The 20490-nt window shown below is 36.2% G+C and overlaps 1 protein-coding gene across 2 annotated transcripts in view; it reads left to right on the top strand.

Moving 5' to 3' along the window:
- The window catches only part of LOC124643783 (acetyl-CoA carboxylase), an 89672-nt gene that overhangs the window by 21080 nt on the left and 48102 nt on the right, over positions 1–20490 (top strand). For both annotated transcript variants that reach the window (XM_047182876.1, XM_047182878.1), the window contains 7 exons: positions 16277–16394; positions 16661–16768; positions 17595–17735; positions 18167–18347; positions 19121–19228; positions 19798–19892; positions 20296–20389. In XM_047182876.1, the coding sequence (XP_047038832.1) occupies positions 16277–16394; positions 16661–16768; positions 17595–17735; positions 18167–18347; positions 19121–19228; positions 19798–19892; positions 20296–20389 (845 nt within the window). The remainder of the gene's footprint in view (positions 1–16276; positions 16395–16660; positions 16769–17594; positions 17736–18166; positions 18348–19120; positions 19229–19797; positions 19893–20295; positions 20390–20490) is intronic.

Consider the following 20490-nt stretch of genomic DNA (forward strand, 5'->3'; position numbering starts at 1 on the left):
TTCAGTGGTTTTTGTGTGAAAGAGTTACAACAAACAACAACAAAGTTAATATAATTCAAGAAATAAATACTTTGTTTACTGCTAATAGTTTTTCTATCAAACATTTAAATATTACATTGTAGCGTAAATAATCTTTACATAATTGTTTTACTTACGTAGATAGATAGATTATTAGATAATACCTGTTTTCCTTGTTGTTAATTTAATAATTTGTTACACTTGATATTCTTTCATGATTAATTATTTATTTCGGGTATAATAAAAAAGAATATTTTAAAGAGTTAAATAGTTTTTAATATGACTTCGTTTTGCCGCCATGTTATTTATTAATGTCAAAATCTTAAATTGAGATTTCTGGCAACATTGATTTTAAAGGGGTGTGAAAAAGATACAGATAAAAAAAACTATCGATACTTTTTATAATGTATTCGATTCTTGGGTCTGAAAAAGTTTCCAATTTTTTTTTTTACTTTTAATGAGCGGCAAATGTATTGAGATAATTATTATGAGATATAAACGGTAAGAAGGTAAAACTTGTTTGTGACAAACAAGCAGTTCTCTTCAGAATTTTCATTCTTTCGTCATCCTTAAGTTCTTATCGTTTAACGTCTTACTCAATTAATTTAGCCATTACATCTAAAGAATATTTTTCCACTATCATTATAGTTAACTCGCCGTTATCTCTCAGTTTCACCCGCGTTCCGTGAGAACCACTGCCCGCACCTGGATAAAATATAGCCTATCTTACTGGAAAAAAGTTGAGCTTTCCAACAGTGAAAGATATTTTCAAATCAGTCCAGTCGTTTTTTTATCCATTACTAAAAAAAATGGATCTTCATAATATCAATATTGCAGAATTAGTGAGAATTCGCTCGGAATTTTGACCAAAACAATCATTGATCTAATTAAAGTATAACGCACTCAATAAATATTGGCTTATTGCATCAAAATATTCGATTGCACTAACCTATAACACGATATCGACAGTCCGGGGTTAAACAGTATTAGCTCAGATAACAAGTCTAGCCTTGAATGTACCTATAGAATAAACAGTGAGCTGTGTATTTGCTTAAAAATTTACTGCGAATATTATAGCTTAGATATTATTTTTTGGATGCGTACCGGCTTTTTTAAGTTGTGTGATTTTGGCGAGGAAGATGATTTTAGTTTTCAAAATCAAAGTTAAGTTATTTATTTCATTTAGGCATTCATGAATGCCAAAATGAAATAAATACGGTTGAAAAACTATATATGGTTGTTTCTAATCGTTACTCTCTAAAAACTGCGGAATGGATTTTGATAACATAGGCAATTATTTACCTCGGAACTCAGGTGAATCCTTGACCACTGTTTGAATAACTAAAAAATGCTTTTTCTGGTAGTATTTTTATTAATAACTATATTATTTTTATTTAATGTTTCCATGTTAATTATTGTAATTGGTGTTGCACCGTTTTAATTAACTATAAATAAATAAATAAATTATTATTAGTTATACTCATTGTAAGACACTGGAATTTTCTCTGTATTTTACGCGTAAACGCATTTGCGTATGATTTTTCCTGCACTGCGACTTACGTGCGTTTTAAAACAAACAGATGCAAATAAAACCACATCATAAGTGCAAACAAATATTTATTATCCCTAGATATGTGTAGGGCTTCTAGATTATTTGTTTCTTTAAGGAAAACTGCTCGTTAAGTTGCAGTACTTGCAACTTTCAAGGAAACTCCTATGATTTACTTACGAGCGAAACTGTCGTTTATCCAAAACTTAATTTAAACATAAAATATGTTTTTCCTTACCTACATAAGTGAATAATTGTATTCTTTTTGTGCGAAATAAAACCGTATTTGTTTTAGTAGTCCTTATTACTTGGAGGTTCAGAAAGTATGACATCCAGTCTTACCAAGGAGTCTTGGATTGCCTGGGTAACTGGGTTTAGGAGGTCAGAGAGGGCAGTTAGGGCAGGGTTAGACAGGAAGCCGACCCCGACATAGTTGGGAAAAAGGCTCGGAAGATGATGATGTATCAGCGCATTTTATTTTATCTTCACCAATATATCGTCGGATTCAATACGTCTAATGCACAGATTCCAGAACATATAATATTGCAGTAAACAAAATCAGATGAATGATTAGTGTACTTAATGACGTATTGATGATATGAGCACCTTAAACTTAGCGTATGCGTAAAAATATTTACATCCACGTCAACTGTCTACGTCTATTTGTATATCAAGTACTGAAGAGTTAAACGTTTGTTTAAGTATACGTATTTAAATAGGATGTGAGTGGCTAAATACTGACGATGGAAACTACTGGTTAGATTTATCATCATCAGCGTTTTTATCGTCCCACTGCTGGATACAGGCTTCCCCTCACACAGAGAAGGATTGAGCACTAATTACCACGCTTGCTCAATGCGGGTTGGTGATTTCAAACTTTATAGTTCAGGATTCCTCGAGATGTTTTCCTTCACCGTTGATCAGTCATTAGTGTCTAAGGTATATTTAGAAAGTACATACAAACGTAGAAAAGTTGAATTGGTACTTGCCTAACTTAGAATCGAACGCCAGCAGGTAAACCTTCACTTATCAAACATTAACCTTCCACGATCGTGATAAGGTTGAAAATCTATTGAGACAGATTGTGTTATCGTCTCTACCTAAAAAAAAAGGAAATGAAGATGGTACACTTCTAAAAGGATTTTGCCTACTTAAACAGATTTAGACAACTTATGTAAGGTTTCTGAAATGACATCATTTTGTCTGTACTTACAAATTTAACATGTATAAGCGAATAAAAATGTATTTTATTCGTGTCAATGTGTAAATGAGCGCAAATTGTTAGTAGTAATCATTATGATTCTCTTAGGTTGTTATTTTAGCATCAATGAAAGCTGTTGGGCCTAGGTAGTATGAATGAATTTAGTCATATGGGCGATTGTTTTATGGAATAAGGCTGAAAAATTAATTAAAATAAAAAATACTACATTTATATATTCATTCAGCAGTTTGTGAGACAAGAAGAAAAATAGTACAATCAAGATCAAAAGCCCAGCTTATTTTTTAAGAAATCTCTTTCAGCATGCCCGTTGTGGGGGAGTTAGAATAGATAAGAGATTAAGAGGTAGATTTATTTGTATTTCAACTTCCATCGTAGAAAGTAGTAGAATTTCGTCTCGTTAGTTGTTAGGAATTTATTTAGTAGAAACATATTTACAAAAAATGGACCATCAGAATTGACCTTTTTTTTTTTTTAGCGACGTAAAATCATCAAATGACCCCTCCCGCTGTGGGTTAGCAGCGGTGAGGGAGTGTCAGACTCTTACTGACTAAAATCGTCGTGTTCCGTCATAGGCCTTTTATGTACCAGGGCCGCGGTATCTCTTTCGAACAACCCGCAGCCCTTTTTGGATTTAAAATCCGTTTCTCAAAATTCAATCTTAAAAATTGTTACGTGCTACTGGGATTTCCATCACTAAAATGTCACACTAATATTAATTTCTAATTCTAGTCATACGTGACACTTCGTCATAGAATAACATTATTATATTAGCTATTCAATAAAACATCTGGACTTTAGTATTTAGATTAGATTGCTAATACAGTCATAATGTACTAATAATCGACAGTTTATGTGACCAAAATGAATTGGACTTGGTTTGTTAGTAATTGTTGTACATTGTAGGATCTTTTTATACTGGTTTAATTTTTAGTACGTTTTTCAGAGTTCGCATATTATGTGACTGTATTTTGTTTTGTGACTTATCTATCATTCATTTGTTTATTTATTTTTGTCAAGATTCTTTTATATGTGTCTCTTATGGTTAGCTGCACCATTTAACTTAACGATAGTCGAACCATTGCAGTTTTGTCAAATCGCCGATGTGACCAATGTGCGGCAAGTATACGGCTGGTTATGGTTCGGTTATCGATACAGTTAAATAGTGCAATACGCCTTTAATCTCCAGGGTTAAGGTAAAGTTAGTATTTTATGGTCATTTAATTTTTGCGATGGTTTAGACCGCAAGAAACTCCATGACTTAGTATTAATTTATCAACATATTAGCTCTTAAGATGATAAAAACACATACAATATATGATTATGTATTTTGTAATGTTTTTTTACTGCACAGGTCTGATACAAACGAAGAGCCTTGGTAATTATGAAGTATGGTGTTTAAATATTTTGTATGCGTATAAAAAACAATGATGTTTCGTATGTTTTTTCTCTCTCAGCTGCTTTTTTTAGATTTTTAGAAGGTTTATGGCTGATATTGTACTTTTTGTTTAGCTTGAATAGATAGAGGACATACTTACCTATCTGTTGTATTCTCTATTGACTAGCTCCGCTTTTTTAACTCTGGTAGAAAGTTTGTTTGTGAAATGTTCTGTGTTCTGAAAGCGAAGATTTTACATAGGTATAATGCTTTATGCATGCTTCTTGAATATTTGAACTGAGATATGGACTTACGGAAGAACAGTTGTGCAAGAAGACAACAGACTGACTTCAGAAACACAGTCTTTTGAACTATTTGCCTATCAACAGAACAAGTTTCACATACTATTAAGCAGGCCCGCCGTAAGCGGGCGTGCAGCGCGTGCACAGCACGCGGGCGGCACGTCCTAGGGGGCGGCAAATCTAGCGAGTTATCACGTAATATTTAAAAAATACAATATCTTTTTACTTATGATTTGATTTCAATATTTCCGAACACAGCAATAGCGCTAAGAACTTACTTACACTGCCAGTTTCAGTTAGGTACATCTGTTAAAAGGACATTTTCAAAATAAAAGATTCTTAACCAGTGGCGTAGCGCGCGGCAAATGCTATTTAGGGGGCGGCAAAATTAAACCAATAAAATTTCGGAAAAAGCCGCCCTAGCTTTGGTCGTCTCCTATCAATTTTGACTGTTTCACCCTTTGCATCCCCAAAAAAATTCGCGCTCGCTGCGCTCGCGGCTCCATGTCAGATTTCGCATTTTATCTTAGTTTAATTGTTGAGGCATTCAATTCCGAAAAAATATTTTTCGCGCACGTCCGTTATGGCTTTTTATGATATGTTTACTTCAAGAAAACTCTAAGGAAAAAATCGCGCTCGCTTCGCTCGCGGCTTTTGCACTTCACTTCTGTGCATGTCTTACTTTTTGACTTTGCTTTGTTAATTTACAGTGGTTTTTATTTGTTTTGTGTCCTTAGACTAAATAAACCGGCCAAGTGCGAGTCGGACTCGCGCACCGAGGGTTCCGTACAAATCCTGGTTAGATAAAAAGTGAGTCTCGCGCCAACCGTTCAGTTTAGAACAATCATCGTTATGGTAATTTCGTGAGAGTCAAAATAGCTAATATTTTTTATTTTATAATATAACTAAAATAGTAGGCCAGTACCTTGTAAAAGTTATTTTATTAAAGTTATTTATATACAACATTTTATAGTCATCATTCAGAAATCTGATTGAAAATAACTAATTATGTCTTAAAGGTCATTGGGCATATCTGACCCGCTTTGTAAAAAGTGGCGGACATGAATCAAAGTAGTTTTAAATCGTGGAGAATGGTATGACGTTTCTTTGAATGTCCAGGATCGTTTGAAAAATATAATAGACAAGCAGTTTCAGAGGATTTTACAGGTTGCAATGCTAGTTTTTATTGTTAAAGACTTTTCATAAAGAAAGGATCTGGAAACCCTGAGTAATCGAGGGCAACTCTTGAATATTGTAGTCACGCATCGAGTCAAAACCAGACATGTGAGTGTATTTTTGAGGGTACTTGTAAACAGTGAAGGTTTGGAGCTGATTTGATTATGGAGACTACAGAGAGTCGAGGGAACTCCTGAACGGTATGTTGCAACTACCACGTGTTTGGGCTTATTTTATTCGTATTGGCGAAGACTTTCCACATAGATAGGTTTAACTGCCATTGTGGGATCGATAGCAAAGATCAGATATAGTTATGGGAACTCCTTTACAATTTATAACGTAACCTTGTGTTGGAGCTTATTTTATTTTAGGTGATGAGAATTCACTACTAATGGGATCTATTATTTTTTTAAACATGCATAGAGTTCTCTCGACTTTCTCACGTCTCCATCATCAGGTAAGCTCTAAACTTTCACTGTTTGATAGTATCACCAGACATACATCTGAGAATCAAGTTTTAATCCTATGCATGCCTACAATTTTTTATAGTTGCCCTCGATTTCTCAGGATTTCCATCATCAGATCCTGACCTGATGACAATGGAAATAAACGGCGAGTATACTCTTTCACTACAAAGAAATGATTTCTCAAATCCGTCAAATTTGGTCGTTTAAATTCCCCATTGAAATGAGGAAAATATTTGATGTTTACACCTGATTTTCTCTAGATTCTCACGGTTCACATAGATGCGACTAATGCCATAGTAAATCAGAGCCTTTATCATTATACTGTGCTATATTTCGTTCGTATCCGCCGTGGGTATGGTTTTCATACTAAGGTGCCCAATGACCTTTGAATGATTTAAAATTTTTCATAGTTTAGTGGCAATTATATTTAAGAAGTGTTTGATATGAATTTCAACTTTAATATCTCTACGCGTTCATGTAAAAAAGGGTAGTTAGTAAGTTTATAATTATTAAAAAAATATTTTATGTCGTGTAAGCAAAAATAATATTTTAATATTTTATGAACCTTCAAATTAATCATTTTCGCAATTTTTCCTTTATCTGTACTATATAACGCTGCTTCGTGGCGAATTTCAAGATTCTGAGTTCACGGGAAGTACCTTGTAGGTTTTGATTCCCTAGCGTGTGACAGAAATTCGTCTAAGGTGTCGGTATAACTGCTGTATCTTTTGATCGCGTTAACTTAGAAGTTTGTTTTTTTCACTGCCTAAAGGGACAATAGACTTAGGTATTTGGTATAAATTTCAATTTGATACCTTTATTCGTTCGTGAGAAATAAGGTAGTAAGTTTCATTTTATTAAAATATATTTTTTTATATTATATAACTAAAAAAATGAGATTTTCGTAATTTTTCCTATATTTGCATTATATGACAATACTTCATGCCAAATTTCAAGACTCTGAGTTTACGGGAAGTACCCTGTAGGTTTTGATTCCTTTGCGAGTGTCGAGAATTTGTTGAAAATATCGACATAATCGGTTGTATCTTTTGATTGGCTTGGCTTAGAAGCTTGATATTTTCACAGCTTAAAGGGACAACAGACCTGAGCATTTCATGTGAATTTCATCTTGATACGTCCACGCGTTCTTGAGATAAAGGGTCTTGACAGACAGACAGACAGACAGACAGACAGACAGACAGACAGACAGACAGACAGACGGACAACAAAGTGATCCTATAAGGGTTCCGTTTTTTCCTTTTGAGGTACGGAACCCTAAAAATTTTCGCGCTCGCTCCGCTCGCGCTTCCTTACATATGGCATGTGTCTTATAAGTTGACTTTTCAACGGGAAACCCACCAAATAGCATATTTTACTGAATTTAAACATTGTTATAGATATTTAAGTGCGTTAGTTTAAGTTAATCACAATCTTTCAATACATAGAGGCCACTTGGGTAATGATTGCACTGCATTGATGCCCTAAGCAATTGTTTAGTTTGCTTATGGGCTAACCCAGGACTGCTTAGGTTACCTACTCTGAACATTTCAAGTACTTAAATAAAAAGTTATGTGTAATGTATGTTATGTATTGCAATAGTTATTTATCCAAAAGTAGGTGGGTTTTCTGCAATCAGAGCGGTGCATGTACATATTTTTTTCTGTTGGACTGTAACATGGATATGAATGGGCGGAGGGGGGGGGGGGGGTCCGGACCCCCTGTATCCGCCATATTTTTTGACAAAACGTATGTAGTCGTAGGGCGGCATAATCAGTTTTGCACGCGGGCGAACAAACAGCTAGTGGCGGGCCTGCTATTAAGCATTGTTGTTGCGGATATTTGATTGGTCATGTACTTATGTAACTTGCGTGCGGCTGAGGTACTTATGAAAGCAAATATTATCTTGTTATACAGTTGACAAGGTCGCTTTAGGATATGGAATCATAACCGACTAGGTAGCACTACTGGTTTTACTCGAATCCTATTTGGGGAGTTCTTTGAAGATTTACTAAATTAAAAACGCTTCGGTTATTTCATACTATAGACGTTTATGATATTTGCAGGTTACATCTAAAAAAATGTAAATCACTCGTTAAAAAACTTTGCCACTTCAAATTGGTCACTGGTATCTGTGCAACTTTCAAAATGTATAACAACAAAATGTGTAGCTCAAATGATGAAGTTATTTCGCGAAAATTTGTATCTATCTGTAATCATTTTGCTGTGTTTCATAGTTATCCGTGAAAACGATACGAGATATAGAAATTATTAAGTATTATTAGGTATAGTTAAAGTATTTATATAATTTGAATTTCTACGTAAAACTCAAATAATTATACTAAGTTACGTAAGTGCTACGACAAGAGCGAATCAATGAGTACCTACTTATGTTTGATAAATTAATATTCCTTCTCATTTACAGAAGTTTAAAAGTGTTTCGGAATTATTTTATTTTTTACTATTTTCATGAAACTATGTGAATGCTTATCAGTTTTGTTTCTCATGGACGATTATTATGTGAGCGTTTAGCGTTTCTATTGTTACGAAATTATGACCCTTTACGCTATTTTATTAGGCACTCATGAAAATTTTGATTTGTTCAACTATGTACTTTTGACATTGACCTTACCTATACCTACGAATTAAATTGCCAAATATCGTGTCAACAGATTCACATACATAGTATCCAATTTAAAAACATTCAATATGATTTATATATAAAACTTGTTTACTATCTAATTTTATTCTGCGTTTCAGCCAGTGACTTTAATAATAGTTTTGTTTGAAAACAATGAATCAACACACGTGGACATGCCAATTTTAGTTTTGGGATTATAATCTGTCTCTAGTTTGTACCTACTTTAAAATACGAAGATATATAAAATATTCTGCTAACTGTTTCACCTGTCATCCAGGGAACTTTTTCCCGTACCGGACTAAATTATGTTACGAGCAAATAGTCTAATTAACAGCTAAAGATTTTTTTATTTCAAATCGCTTCAGTAGTTTCGAAGCCTTTAGGGCGCAGCTTTAGCCAACGAACAAAAATAAATACTAGTACAAATGTATATATTAGTATAGATAGTTTTTTCTGGAATTTACTACAACAATAATTAAAGAACTGAAGCAATAATGATTTACTATTACGAATGACGCGTGCAATTGCATGAATGAACCAATTAGGTACCTACCTATATTATCAGTGAAGCTAATTGTATGCTTGGTGTCGATAAGTTAATATTATAGGTAACAAGGTTTTCAATAGCTTTGATTTAAAATAGTTGGTAAATTGGGATAACTTAGCTCTTCGTCGCTGTTTCCTAAATTCATTCACTAAATACTATCTACTCTCTCACTTTTGTTCATATTACTGGTATTTTTTGACATAAATTTGAAACACTTAATGAAACGTTCAGCAGTGCAAAAACCCGGGGTAACGAGTAATTCTTGTTTACTCTAATTGTTATTTAAGTACGTCATTATTGCGCAGGTTCTGGCTCTAATTTCAATTGTTGTTATGTGAAAAACCAATTCCGTTGTTTTATAAAAAGGAATCTGGATGTAGTTGCGAAGACTTTCATTAAGTATTTGTTCTCTAACTCTTAGAAGGGAGAAATGCGCATGAATTCCATTATTTTCACGATGAAATCTATTATTAAACTTGCGTATTCATTAACACTTAAAAGATAATCACATGTACGATAAACGTGCTTCGAAAAACAATAAACACGCAAATAATTAATCTTATCGACTCATATTGACCCTTTCCCAACCCTAACTTTACGATAAAAACAAGTTTTCATATGCAAACTTCTTGCAATTTCCTTATTATGGCAACTTTGAACCACTTAGAGCGCTGTTTCTTTCACTCGCGTTGTGTATATGGGAGTAAGCGAGCCAGCATGATCGTATGATCCGTCATACGAGAGCTCAATAGCGGGCGATCCTTTACGTCAAAATAAGAAAACAAAAAAATTGTGTCGCTCTAAATAATAAGAAATGTTTAGTTATTATTGTCTCAATGAATTAATTAGTTATTCTAACGGTTGTTTTGTGTAAAAGAGACCTTACAGTGAATTTTCATAAGTTAAAATGTATCAAGGAATGAATGGATTGTATTCTGACGGGCCTTACAGGTTAGAACAAAATAATTACCGAAGTTCTAGTTTTTTATTGCGATTTTCTTAATTATTACGTTCTTAAAACTTGATAAGGTTGTTTATTTTGCTATTAAAGACGCCGATTTTGATGTTAACACGTTTATTTCGTATGAATTACGTGTCGAAACGTACAAAGTATGCCACGGGTGATTTCTCTTTCGATTTCACTGGTTTATTTAAATTATTTTATTGTTTGAATAATACTGACATTAAAAAAAAATAAGTAATTTTTTTAGTCAAACGTGTAGGTATTTATTTCGATTTTTTTTTGTCACGTCTTTTATCAGTTTTTAACAGTAACAATTTTAAATGAGTTTAAATTAAATAAGATTTATTTGATAATTGATATACAATTATTCATAAAAACAAGTACCATTGTTTTATAATATTGTGAGAGTTTTAAACAATTAAATTTTAATGAATATTCAAAGTTTACAAGATTTGACATGGGAACTTGTTAATGTGGCTATAAATCTATTCATGAATGTAATTTTTGAATTCAATATTATTCATAAGAATTTTTATAATATCTTACAATAATATATCTATGTGATCTTTCTCCGTGTGATAGGAGGCCTGTGCCCAGCAGTGGGACGATAACAAGGCTGTAACAGTAATATATCGATGTTAAAGTTTATGGTAAACTAGCTATTTCGTGTAGTTTCACCCGCTTCCTTTACTTACCTACATCCAAAATTTGGATTAAAAATAGCTAATGTCACCCGGAGATAGTGTAGCTTCCTAATAGTGAATAAAGTTCCAAATCCATTGTAAAAACTTAAAACAAAAAATCCGTGATAAATGTTGTACATTATCTTTGCAATATATTAAAATAAAACTATGGCACATTTTCACATTTACATTATTTTAAAATATTGAACTTACATATTTAATTTTTTCACATAATCACAGTCCAATAACAATCAACAAATGTTATTTTATAAATAAATATTGTTATCTATATTATCAATGATATTATATTCAATATTATCTCTAATTACTGTAATTAATCAGATCTTGATGAGTTGATATCGCAATATCTTGAGATATGTAACATATCATTTTTATATTTTGTCCATCATTCATATAAGGAAAGTCAATAAAAGAGGATATATATACTTAAATCTGTATAGCAACCTTTTTTTTAAACAAGAATGAAAAAAAATAGGACATATTACGGTTTAGGACTGTATGGGTATGCATTTTTTTTTTTTTTTGGTTTTAATTATAATCTGCAATCAGTCACTACTATAAGCAGATGTCTTGTACGACGATGTTGATGAGAGTGTGTCCTCCAGTGAGAACATCTACTCATTTGTACTTTTCTTGACGCTCATGATAGTGCAGACAAGATATCTTTTCTCTTTAGTCGCTTTTGATAGGATCTTGTTTTGAGGCCTGCGGCCAGATCATTAGGATGTACTTCAAGTCTCCTTTGATAAGCTTTGGTTGCCATAAGGATCTCATCCTTTACTGTGGTAATTTGCAATTGGCTGTGGATTTCGCTGTTTTTAACAAACCAGGGCACCTTGCATATGCATCTTAAAATAGCATTCTGCATCCGTTGAACGATACAAATATTGGAAGCACTACAACTACCCCATAGTTGTATTCCATATGTCCAGATTGGTTTTAGAATAGCTTTGTAGATCAAAAGTTTGTTATCGGTTGATAGCTTGCTATTTCTCCCCAGCAACCAAGCGAAGTTTTTAAAGCGTATGTTCAGTTCCTCTCTTTTGGTCTTCAAGTGGTGGTTCCAGGTGAGTCTTCGATCCAGGTGTAAGCCCAAGTATCTCACAGTATCCTTGTGGGGTAGAATGGAATTGTCAAGCATCACAGGTGGGCAGTCGCCTCTACGTAGGGTGAATGTAACCTGGACAGATTTGGAAGCGCTGACCTTAATTCTCCAGGTTTGCAACCACTTTGAAATTTTGTCAAGTCCTCTTTGAAGAATTTGTGAAGCCTCTGTGGGGTCACTACTACTGGCTAAAATTGCCGTGTCGTCAGCGAATGTAGCGGTAATCACACCATCTTCTTCTGGTAGATCTGCAGTGAACAAAGTGTACAGTATGGGCCCCATAACTGATCCTTGGGGTATGCCAGCTTTGAAGTTCAGTAATTCAGATGTAGCCTCCGACTCTTTGACCTGGAAGATACGTTCTGTTAGGTAGGACTCAAGCAGTAGAAAATAGCTGTGGGGAAGAAATTCCTTGATCTTGAACAGTAAACCCTTATGCCAAACTCGATCAAATGCCTGCTGGATATCTAGGAATACCGAACAGCAAAAGTGTTTTTCCTCCAAAGATTTTCTGATTCTGTCACACACCCTATGGACCTGCTCGACAGTAGAGTGCTGAGATCTAAATCCAAACTGGTGAGAAGGTATGATACCATTTTCATCGAGTACAGGCATTATTCTGCGGAGCAGGACTTTTTCGAAAACCTTTGAGAGAATCGGAAGTAGGCTGATCGGTCTGTAGGACGAGACATCAGTTGGCGATTTTCCCGCTTTCTGTATCATCAGAATTTGAGATATTTTCCAAATCTGTGGGTAATATTGCACTCTGAGAACTCCATTATAAAGTGTTGTCAAAAATACAACTGCCTTTTTCGGTAACTGGATTAAGACGTCTTTAGTTATTAAGTCAAAACCAGGAGCTTTTTTATTAGCCAAGTTTCTAATAACAGCCCACACTTCTCTGACAGTTGCTGGGCGTGGAGGGGGAGATAATTGGAAATCTTGTTTCAGCGTTATATCGATATCCTCCTCGGACGCGTCGGTAGCTGGGTCATTTGGGCGAAACACATTTGCCAAATGCTCGGCAAAAGCGTCTGCTTTCTGTTGGGGAGTTCTCGCCCAACCATCGCCCCGTCTAAGGGGTGGGATAGAATTGGTAGGTCTTGTGTAGTTTTTTGTGAACTTCCACAGAGAGTAGTTAGACGATGAAGTAGCAGTCAGTGACTCCAACTGCATTTCCAGTGTGTCGTCATGCCATTTTTGTAGTAAGTCTTTTAAGTTTCTGGCTGCGCGGTTGAATTCTGACTTATCTTGTTCCAGCCTACTTTGTTGCCAAATTCGACGGAGCCTCCTTTTCTCAGTCACTGCTTTTTTGACCTCCAATGGATAGTTGGTCAGCTTTTTGACTTGATTCATTACTGGAGTGTTAATCCAGCATGCTCTTTGTATCAATAAGGTGATGCATTCCGCTGCATTATCTATGTCCTCTGGAGTTTTCAGGGCTACTTTTAATTGAATATTGTCGTTTATGAAGTTTCTGAACGACTCCCAGTCAGTTTGCTTATTGTAAAGTTTAGGAGGGCATGGTTTCTCAATTACTTTTGTACTAACAGTTAACAAGACCGGTGTATGGTCCGATGCGGTATCGTAACAGGATTCTGGTTTCATGTAATTCCTAGACAGTCCTTTCGTTATGAAGAAGTCAATTAGGTCAGGGATTTTAGCAGGATCACTAGGCCAGTATGTCGGTTCAGCAGAGGTTATAGCACTGAGGATGTGACGATCCAAGCTAAGTTTTAACTGCCTGCCACGCGTTGTAGTTAACCTGGATCCCCAGCCAACGTGTTTTGCATTCCAATCACCTCCAACGATGAAGCGATTACCGAGCATTTCAAAAAAATGGGAAAACATTGCCTCATTTATTTTGTGTCTGGGGGGGCAGTATACAGCTGAGATATGTATGATTCCGGTTTGATCTTCTAAAGCTATTGTTGTGGCTTGTATATGGTCGGTTCTGTAAGCTGGTAGTAGGTGGTGCTTTATGTTTTTTTTTATTATGATTGCTGTGCCGCCATGAGCTCTTCCATCAGGATGGCTTGTTAGGTAACAATGGTAATCTGGAAATTTCACCTCGGATGTTGCAGTACAATGTGCTTCTGATATAAGTAGTATATCTAGTTTATGGTCTATCATTAAGAGCTGAGCTTCATTTTTGCTGGGGGTTAACCCGTTTATGTTGTAAGTAGCTAGTCTTAGACAAGTCATTTTGAGAGTTTGTCGACTAGCTTGGTAATGAGACTTATGAGAGTACTCATTTGTTGAAAGATGCACTCAAACTTTTCGGTTTGTTTAATGAGTAGCTGTTCTATGCTGGAGGTGGATCCACTCTTTATCTCAGCTGCATCAACACTGTGTCGCAGAGTATCAGCGTAAGTGGATTTAAAAGTCTCGGTTCTCGCCTCAGCGATATTGCGAGGACTCAGGGTAGAAGTTCCATCCTTGGTGTTAGATACTTTCTTTTGGGTCATGGTTATTTTCTCTGTGGGCTTGAGAGTCCTGCGGGTCAATATTTCTTTATATACCTCACAGCCTTTGTAGTTGGCCGGGTGAGGACCGTTGCAGAGAGCGCACATAGCTGGAGTTAAGCGATCATGCTTGGGGCACTCAGATGTCTTGTGAGATAATCCACATTTTACACAACGGTATGGACGCATGCAATAGTTCTTGGAGTGTCCGTACTGCTGGCACCTTTGGCATTGTACAATTGTTTTTTTCTTTCTCGGGTCCTCAATAACAATTGATTGGTGATATATATATTTGAGCCCTTTTACCGCTTTGTTATTCACCCCTGGAGCAAGGTTAACGAAGAATGTTGAAGTAGGTTTCTTCTCAGAACCATATTTGGCGTTGATGATTTCTCCAACAACTGTGTTCCCCGTTGCCTCTATTTCTTCCTTAATTATGCTTATGGGTGTGGAGGGATGCAGATTACGTATAACCACTCTGTAAGGTCTTGTATCCTTGGTATTGAAAGTATGACCTATTAATCCGTTTTCTCTTACAAGCGACAGAAGTTTCTTATAGACCACTATATTTGTGCTACTTAGGCGAAGTTGATTTCTGTTTACGCACTTATAAGTGAATTGGTCTCTGTCGGCAGCTGTTTCTAGCAGTTCGGTGAGCTTGTTCAGATCGTCTATTCCATATAACATAATTGGTGGCGGCTTACTGGGTTTCCTCTGGGTGTGGTCAGGTTCATTTTCAGTAAGGTCTATTGGTAGTTGACTGAACCTATTTGATGTTCTCACTGCATCCGGGGGAGTGGTGGGCGATAGTTTCCGCTTTTTAGTATTGCCGTTCATTGGTACCCGTTGCCAGGATGGTGGACATGGTGGACCGCAGTTGGTGTTATCAGACTCATTTCTAGGAAGAGCTGTCTGGGCTGAAGTACTTCCCACTGACGAGGATCTTGGACGGTGTATAAACAAACTTGGATGGAAAGCTTGCTGGATAAACTTTCTATTGCTGTTGTTGCCAGTAACATTCACCGATACAGGAGCCTGGTCTACTACTCCTGTACGGGTTTCGGTAACTTGGTCCGTAATTTCCAGGGTAATTTGTTTTAATACATGACAACACTGATTAAAAGCTGGCAACCCTCATTGACAGCGATGATTTAACTTTTTGACAACTGTCAGAAAATTATTATTAAAGTGTGGGTAGTAAAATTTTTGCGGCTCGAAATTGATATTATTTATTCGAGTTTTTTATCGAATTTAATCGAAGAGAATGCTAGATAACGTTTGCACTATTTTCAAGTCACTTCCACAACACTTTAAACACATTTCGGGGCACAACTTCACAGTATTTATCACTAATTGCGAAATTAATTGGGCAGAGTATGTGCTTCTGACAACTGTTTGACAGCAACCACGGGTATATTAAGCTCATGCATACCATGGGTATGCATGAGCTTAATATAATTTATATTTTCTTTATATGTAGTCATAAAATAAAAAACTATGTATATTTCGTGAGTATGTTGTATATCCTGCTATCAATCTTTATTCATGATGTCAGATTGTAGTCCCATTGCGCTATGTGAGTGAAAGAACAGTTAGTGCACCTGTGTCTGCGCAAATGCTTGTGCACTATAATATGTCCTGCGCAGCTGACCAATCTCCTTAGAGAGAACAGACGTATTGGCCTACAATCGGTCTAGACACAGTTATTATTAACTTTGTACTTATTTTATATTGTTTGTTCCAGGCCGTCTATGTCCCAGGGTACGGTCATCCATAGCCAGCGTTTTCAAGAGAAGGACTTCACGGTTGCCACTCCTGAGGAGTTTGTGAGACGGTTCCAGGGCACCAAGCCTATTAATAAGGTTAGTATTGCCATATAAGGTGATTTGATTTTACTTCTCGCTGTTACTCAATATCTCACTCCCATTCTAAGGGAACTATTCCCTGTGGGGATATTCTATTTCTATATTCTATTCAAAAATCTATTCAGCAGAAAGAATCACAAACATCCACTACAAACACTGTGTAAATTATGCAATAAATAACTAAAAAAATATATTGCAACATACAATATTACCATCATTAAGTGTATTTTTAAATTGTATTAATTTTTTATTTTATCCCACAGGTTTTGATCGCCAACAACGGTATCGGTGCAGTGAAATGCATGAGATCAATCAGAAGATGGTCCTACGAGATGTTCAAGAACGAACGGGCGGTCAGATTTGTCGTCATGGTGAGTAGTAATATTAATAACTATAGAAATAGTGTCATAACAGAGTTCATCTCCCGAACCTTTTCCCAACTATGTTGGGCTCGGTTTCCAGTCTAACCGGATTCAGCTGAGTACCAGTGCTTTACAAGGAGCGACTGCCTATCTGACCTCCTCAACCCATTTACCTGGGTAACCAATAACCCATGGTTAGCCAATATCCCTTGGTTAGTGTCATAACAGAATTAAAAATATGAAGAACAAATTGACATGTCAAGCTGTCATAACAGAAAATCTCCTTAGTGGATAGTGTTAGCGATAGCTCCGCTCGTTAGAACTCGCCCAATTTTTGTCAATTCTATCTATATAAAATATCTTTGAGAGGTCTCAAAGACTCCGAACGCTTGGTAACTAATCGTTTTGGTCTTGCCTCATGGCATCTCCTCTCTACTTTTCTTCCTCCCTGTGTAAAAAACAGTGATTCTAATTTCATTACATTAAAAAAGAAGTACATGAAGAAAGTACATAAGGCAAGTATACATATAAGAAGACTACATAAAATAAAGACCTCGTCATGACAAAATGGTCATTCGAAAGAGTTACCGCGGCCCTGGTACATAAAACGCCTACGGGCTACGACGTAACACGACGGTTTTTAGTCAGTAAGAGTCTGACACTCACTCACCGCTGCCAACCCACAGCGGGAGGGGTCATATGATGATTTTTAACGTCGTTAAAAAAAGGCCAATCATCACTTTTGATCGATCAGTCCTTGCGGCTTTAACTTAGCCACAAGCTCCAAGACGATACATGTTCTAGAATCATCTAACCCTCTCTTCTCTCTCACCAGGTGACTCCCGAGGATCTGAAGGCTAACGCGGAGTATATCAAGATGGCCGACCACTATGTCCCCGTGCCCGGGGGGTCCAACAATAACAACTATGCTAACGTCGAGTTGATCGTCGATATTGCGATTAGGACTCAAGTTCAGGTAATTGTTTTAGTGTTTTAGTATTTGTTTCTACATAGGAAAAGAAATATTTTTCTACCTATCCTTTCTTAGCAGTCGGGTAAAATGACATCCATTGCTGAACGAAGGATTGATTTTGCGATGCAAATGGTCACTCAAATTTTCAAAAAAAAATGTGTAAAGACTTAAATGGCTGCTTTTTCGATGTCTAAGCACAATTGATTTAATATCGGAAAAATGTTCTGTTACATAACAATTTTCAGAATGAAAATTCTGTTTTAACCTGAGAAAGTGAGAATTAGATCTCATTTCACTTATGTCTTTCATTCATAAAAGTCAAAATAATGAAATAATATTGAAATACGTTTACAATAAGAGTGAAATAACCTTACAATCGTATTTATTATTTTAAGGCATAGTCTATAATCGAAATCAATCTCCTTCCCCTCTAGGCCGTATGGGCAGGTTGGGGTCACGCTTCCGAGAACCCCAAGCTCCCCGAACTCCTCCATCGTGCGGGGGTCGTGTTCATTGGACCCCCTGAGAAGGCTATGTGGGCTCTAGGAGATAAGATTGCGTCTTCCATCGTCGCTCAAACTGCTGAGATACCTACGTTGCCTTGGAGTGGCAGTGGTAAGTAGAATTTTAAAATAGAGGGTCAAACTTTGAACGTGAGGTCAGTGGTAAGTAGAATTTTATAATAGGTGGTTAACAATTTGACCCCATACTACGTGACATATACTTATCTATACGTGAGGTCTTCTCTATCGGACCAAAGAAAACTATGTAGGTGGCAGGTGAACTTTTAAAAAGATGAGACGGTTAGTTCTCTGACACCAGTGCGGGGGTCGTGTTCATTGGACCCCCTGAGAAAGCTATGTGGCCGCTAAGAGACCGCGTGTCCAGAGTTGCTCAAACCGCTGAGATACCTACTTTACCTTGGAGTGGCAGTGGTAAGTACGATTTTAAAATATGGGGTCTGCAATTTTGTGCCTCACAGGGTTGTGTGTATGAGACCCACATTGAGGGTGTTGTGGCCGTTAGACCCCCTGGAAAAGCCACGTGGGCCTAAGGAGACAAGATAAACTTCTTCACATTTGCGTAGATACCTAAGGAACCTGGGAACTCCCTTATTTGAAGGCTTATTTAATATTGAAGTCAGTTTTACCCTACAAGGGGTCATATTTATCTCACCATGGAGAGGTCTGTGCTAGTTTTAGAATGTGTTTTATGTAGCTTTAAAAATAGGAGTTGGTAATTTGACCCCTTTCCTAGGGGGTTGATTTCATTGGACCCCCAGAAAATATTCTGTGGGCCGAATTTTTAAAATCAGTTTAAAATTCTTATGTTACGATAGCACGAAGGACATTAGAATTAAATTAATTTTAATCTTATTATTCTTTCAGAATTGAAGGCAGAGTACAACAGTAAGAAGATCAAGATATCTTCCGAACTCTTCGCCAGGGGTTGTGTCACCACCCCTGAACAGGGTCTGCAAGCTGCCCAGAAGATTGGTAAGTTATCAATATTATATGCCTAACTTTTTCTGTACAACTCCAACTATGGATCTGTATTGGGGTCGGCTTCCAGTTTAACCATATGCAGCTGAGTACCTGTGTGCCACATTAAGGGACTGCTGGTCTGACTTCCTCGAAATAGTTGCCCAGTAACATTGAGACACATTAGTTTTATAACATGGTTAACCATATAGGGCCCTCGTATCCACAAAAAGGGACTCCGAAGGGCTCTGCGATAAAAAGAGACAATAACTGATGTATACAGAGTCTTCAAGAGGATGTGGACTTATTTATTCCTTTATTTTACTAAAAAGGGGCACATTTTGTTGCTAATGCCCACAGCCCATAGTACGATTTACGCCTGTATGCAGCGATAGCATAAACGTCAGTTTTCTTAAAGAAAAAACTTTGACTATTAATTTTTCACGTTTAATTTTCTAAAGTAAACTGTTGTTTTAAGAAGAACTGACGTTTATGTTGTCGGTAAATATTTCGTAATTTTCGTCGGTAATTTTTCGGATATTTCAAACTCTAACTAATTGTATATTTTTTGCTGTTTGGTTCAGGTTTCCCGGTGATGATCAAGGCTTCGGAAGGTGGCGGCGGCAAGGGTATCAGGAAAGTGGACAATCCTGATGATTTCAACAGCATGTTTAGACAGGTTTGTACAAAAAATAATAATAATTCGTATTTTAACCATTCTTTTACACCAGTGGGTTTCCCCCAAGTTTTCATACGCGGTACATTCCGAGCGACTAAAAACCTGCAAGTTTGCATCAATATTGTATGATGCATGCAGCAATCTCTTAATATTAATTAACTCTTTAAATAACAAAAGGACCCACATTCATTAAAAATCTTTTATTAAAAATTGGAATTTATTTAAAATTGGACAGCCACTAATTAATTGGATAATCAATTAATCACAATTGGAAGAATTTTTTCAATGAAATACTTGTTTAACTAGTTGTTGCAGTAAGGGGTACATAATTTTTTAAGGGAAACTGCTGATTGGAGAATGAGAAAAAGAGAGGGTTTTTACGTAACAATCTTATTGTTAACAGGTGCAGGCTGAAGTACCCGGGTCGCCAATATTTGTGATGAAGCTCGCGAAGTCAGCTCGTCACTTGGAAGTACAACTTTTGGCTGATCAATACGGTGAGTTGACAAATATAATATTTATAAGTAAAAAGTTTGGGAAGGAGAGTTATTTTAATTTTGACTTCTAGAAAATATGTTATTACTGACTCCTGAATTGA

The sequence above is a fragment of the Helicoverpa zea genome, chromosome 28, assembly GCF_022581195.2.
Source record: "Helicoverpa zea isolate HzStark_Cry1AcR chromosome 28, ilHelZeax1.1, whole genome shotgun sequence".
Lineage (NCBI taxonomy): Eukaryota > Metazoa > Arthropoda > Insecta > Lepidoptera > Noctuidae > Helicoverpa > Helicoverpa zea.